The sequence below is a fragment of the Elephantulus edwardii genome, unplaced genomic scaffold, assembly GCF_000299155.1.
Source record: "Elephantulus edwardii isolate Elephantulus edwardi_28Jun2011 unplaced genomic scaffold, EleEdw1.0 scaffold00055, whole genome shotgun sequence".
Classification (NCBI taxonomy): Eukaryota; Metazoa; Chordata; class Mammalia; order Macroscelidea; family Macroscelididae; genus Elephantulus; species Elephantulus edwardii.
In genome coordinates this window covers 5,217,379-5,221,845 of record NW_006399805.1, presented here as the reverse complement: position 1 = coordinate 5,221,845, position 4,467 = coordinate 5,217,379, and the positions used below count along the sequence as shown (strand labels likewise).

General features: G+C 50.3%; 1 protein-coding gene across 1 annotated transcript in view; it reads right to left on the bottom strand.

Moving 5' to 3' along the window:
- The window catches only part of LOC102847984 (aldose reductase-related protein 2-like), a 19,961-nt gene extending 15,704 nt beyond the window's left edge, over nt 1-4,257 (bottom strand). Inside the window, exons 1-2 of the mRNA XM_006887141.1 lie at nt 4,192-4,257; nt 408-575 (exon numbers count right to left, since the gene is read on the bottom strand). Coding sequence (XP_006887203.1) covers nt 408-575; nt 4,192-4,257 — 234 coding nt within the window. The remainder of the gene's footprint in view (nt 1-407; nt 576-4,191) is intronic.
- Between the last annotated feature and the right edge of the window lie 210 nt (nt 4,258-4,467).

The window sequence follows — 4,467 nt, the reverse complement described above, 5'->3', positions numbered from 1 at the left end:
GGGCACCTTGCTGACATGAGGAGGTCCTGTCTGCACCCCGAGGTCAATCTCCCCACCCCACAGCCCTGGGCACCTTGCTGACATGAGGAGTTCCTGTCTGTGTCCTGAGGTCACCCTCCCCACCCCATGGCCTGGGCACCTTGCTCACATGAAGAGGTCCTGTCTGTGTCCTGAGGTCACCCTCCCCACCCCACAGCCCTGGGCACCTTGCTGACATGAAGAGGTCCTGTCTGTGTCCTGAGGTCACCCTCCCCACCCCACAGCCCTGGGCACCTTGCTCACATGAGGAGTTCCTGTCTGTGTCCTGAGGTCACCCTCCCCACCCCACGGCCCCGGGCACCTTGCTGACATGAAGGGGTCCTGTGTCCACACCCTGAGGCCACCCTCCCACCCCATGGCCTGGGCACCTTGCTGACGATGAAGAGGTCCTCTCGCCTCACGACCTTCTCTTGGATCTTCTCCTGGATGGCCTCCCCCACTTCACTCTCGTTCCTGTACGCGTAGGCACAGTCGATGTGGCGGTAACCCACGTCAATGGCTGTCCGCACAGCGTCTTTGACTTGGCCTGGGGAAGACTAGGAGAAGAACAGGATCATCAGGTGATCCCATCCCTGACCATCTCTCCAGGACCCCTGTCTATGGGCCTAAGTCTCCTCACCAGGGCCTCGTGAGGGCTCCAATCTCTATGGGATGCTGGGGTGAAGAACATACTTTGGAAAACATTTCTGTCTTCTTTTCCATCTTCTTGTCTTTATTTACTTTTTATTGATTTTTAAAAATCTTTCCCCCCTTTATTTCCTGCTCATTTTATTTCCCGTTTTCCTGTATAGCTTGATAAGGCCCATGGGACTCAACAACTACAAAAGCAAACCCCGGTTACAGCCTATGAGAAGGAAATATTGTTTTAAAAAGCAATTAGAAGATCATAATTATAGGGGAAGAGGGATGGGCAGGGAGAAAAGTGCAACAATGAATGAATGGAAATCCAAAGTCTCTGTGAGTTTTCATTGATATTAATAATAAAATATTTTTTTAAAAGTTAAAAAGAACCAAGGAAGACATTCAGATGGCCAACAAACACATGAAGAAATGTTCAAAATCCCTAGCCCTGAGAGAGATGCAAATCAAGACAACCATGAGATATCATCTCACTCCAGTAAGACTAGCAAAATTTAACAGAACAGCAAGCAACAAATGCTGGTGAGGTTGTGGAGAGACCGGAACCTTTATTCACTGTTGGTGGGAGTGTAAAATGGTGCAACCACTGTGGAAAGCATTTTGGCGCTTTCTCAAAAAGTTGCAAATAAAGATACCATTTGACCCAGCAATTCCACTACTGGGAATATACCCTAAAGAGACCATAAATGACATCCAAGTAGATATATGTATACCCATGTTTATCGTGGCTTTGTTTACAATAGCAAGGAGTTGGAAACAACCTAAATGCCCATCAACAAACGAATGGGTAGAGAAGCTGTGGTATATTCGCACAATGGAATACTATGCTGCATTGAAAAACAAGGAACTCATGCAATATTATTCAAAATGGGTGACCCTGGAGGACATTATGCTGAGTGAGGTATCTCAGTCACAAAGGGACAAATGCTATATGGTGCCACTGTTGTAGAATGAGGCTGGCATTGGGGTGGGGGTAAGACTGAGAAAAACTGGATGAAATATGCTTACGGCATTGAAGTCTATCGGGGAGAGAATAGTCTAAAAGTATTATATTTTAGGGTATTATTTTTATCGTAGGAGTATGCAATGAGGGTTGCAGAGTGGATTATATTTGGGGGTAGGGGGTGGGATTTGGGGAGGTGCTGGGGGGGGATTGTGTACCAATGAGGGAGTTTTTCTTTTGCTTTTCAGGGAGAGGAGCGAAGGGGAGAGGGGGGAGGGGTTTGTGAGGGGAGAAGGGTGCAACAATGAATGAATGGAATCCCAAAACCTCTGTAGATGTTCATTGAAATGAAAAATAAACAACCTAAATTAAAAAAAAAGAAAAATCATTCCTATATAGTACAGAAAGTCCAAAAATGAAATAACTTCATTTTCTTCTCTAAAGCCTAGAAAAAGGAAAAAAAAAAAAAAGTTAAAGAGAAAGGTTTTCACAGAGACCGAAATAAAAAAGGAAAACATTTCAAAGCAGGAAGAAGGAAAGGGGGCTGGCTTTGTGACCAGGACTCTCAACCATCCCCGCAGGAATTGACTCTCTTGTAATCCAGATCACCCCTCCAGCCTTGATGGGACCCCTGGTATGTGGGGTGATTCTCAGCCCGTCCCCCTGGCCTCTGTGAAGACAGTAGCCTCACAGTCCTTTGTAATGAGGGAGTGAATGACCACTTCTAGAGATGGAGTGACCCACATCTCCTGCATCCTGCTATAAAGATGGGGTGATCCTGACTCCTGCACCTCCCTTTCTAAGGATTGGGGTGATCCACAGCTTCTAGTGTCTCCTTTGTAAAAATGGGGTGACAAAAGCACAGAGTACCTCCTTTGTAAAGACCAGGATCCAACTGCCCTGTGAAATGACCCAGAAGGACTAGTTCAAGAACCCTCCAGGGATCAGACTCTATAAGAAGGTCATGAGATGAAACCAGACTCCACCACCTCCCAGGGCCTTGATGTTGGCAGCGTAATCTTTCTGTACTTTGTACAAAAATTGAGAGTGATTGATAACAGTATCTGCCTCAGGGGCGGCTGGGTTGGTAAAGGGACGTAGTGAATGGAAGGAGTCCAGCACAGGACCTGGGACCCAGGAAGGCTAGATTGGGGGCGAGGGGTGCAGCGAGGCTTGAGGAATGAGCAATTGTGTAAGTAATGTTTCAGAAAGGAAGAAAATAAAACCTTGAAGTAATGTCCATGCTCCAGGCAAAAAAAAGGAATTGGCCTTAGAAATATTGCCCTGTAGTTGACCTGGCCAGTCTCAGCAAAGGAAAGGACAAAAGAAGAACGAACGAACTTGGAATTGAACTTCCACACGCTTTTTAAAATCTTTGATCTGATGTGAAATAGCAAACACACCAGAAAGTAGGCAATATAGAATGCACAACTGCACCAAGAGAGGGCAAGAAGTGAAAGGAGCTGTAGCTCAGCCTGGGGCCCCTCCTCCAAGCTTACATCCCTAACCTCCCCAAAGGTGCACCTTCTTCCTGTGACATCATCTCAGAATCAGAGCCCAGATCTCAATGGGATGCTCACAGCTGCTTTGGAAATCAGGGTTCTCTCCCTCCTCTGGAGGGAATTGAGAGGGGGGCACCTGGGACCATTCTTGGTCAAGTTCTTAAAGAAGGTGAAGAAGCTCTCACTTGGAATAAACAGCCATGGGGCTGTGCCAGGGGGGTTCATCCAACTCCCTCTCCTCCCCTCACTCCCCTCAGGGACCCCATGTGTTTCCTGAGGACACCCAGCACTGGGACCACAGAGTGTCCCCTCACAGGAGAGGACCTGACAGGACAGTGCAATGGGGGAAGCCAGCAAAGAACAAACAGGCAGATGAGACACGTGTAAGCTGTCAGAGCGGCACCAGCCTCGAGGAAAAGAGAAAATAAGGCCGTTAGAAGATGATGAAAAACTTTTTGCTTATTCCGGACCGCAAGGCCAGGAGCTGTCTCACCGAGGCCTGTGACGTGGAGAGTCACCCGGCAGCTGACAAGGACCCAACTCAGAGCCCAGCCCTGGCCAGGCACCTTTCTGCCACTTTCCCGGGGGAGCAGACGCCAGGGAGCAGAGCTTCTGGGACTGGAACTGTATGGGGACCCTGGGGCTCTGGTTCCAGTGCAGAGCCCCACACGGAGAACCTGGGTAGCCTGAGAGCCCACATTTCTCTCCCAGCTCCCGGGACCCCACTGCACACAGCCAGGGGCTCTGGGCCATGCACCCAGCCCTGCGCCCGGCTGTCCAGGGCAGTGGACATGGCAAGGCTGTAGCCCCACATGTCCGCTGTGCTGCAGCCCAGAGATCCCTGAAATAAGTGCTGATTCCCAGCCTCAGACCTGCTCGAAACAGGATCCAGCAGGAAGCTCTGGCTGCATGAACTTTAGAACCTCAATCTGCAGCAGGAGGGGGGTGCCCTGCTCTACAAGGACACTCCCTCCCCTCGCTGTCCCCTCCCCACCGCTACAGCTGGGCCCCCAGGGGGAAGGCAGAGGAGGGAAGCATGGCTCCCCACGGCGAGGTGCGCGCACCCACCTTCCAGGTACCCAGGCCCACGATGGGCATCTTTGCTTTGGTGGCGAGCTGCACAAAGGTGGCCATGGTGAGTGTGGGCAGCGATCTGAGCTTGGGGATGCCCAGCAGAGGCGGCTTAAATCCGGATGTGTGCGGAGGGAGGAGCTGGCCAGCAGTTCCCCGCCCAGCCCTGATACCACCCAATGCTGATACAGCAGTCGGTTTATTCCGGTTCCGTCCCCTGTTATAGCAATCGAAATTCAGAGACAACTTGGTTCCAAGTCCTCCCTGAAGCCA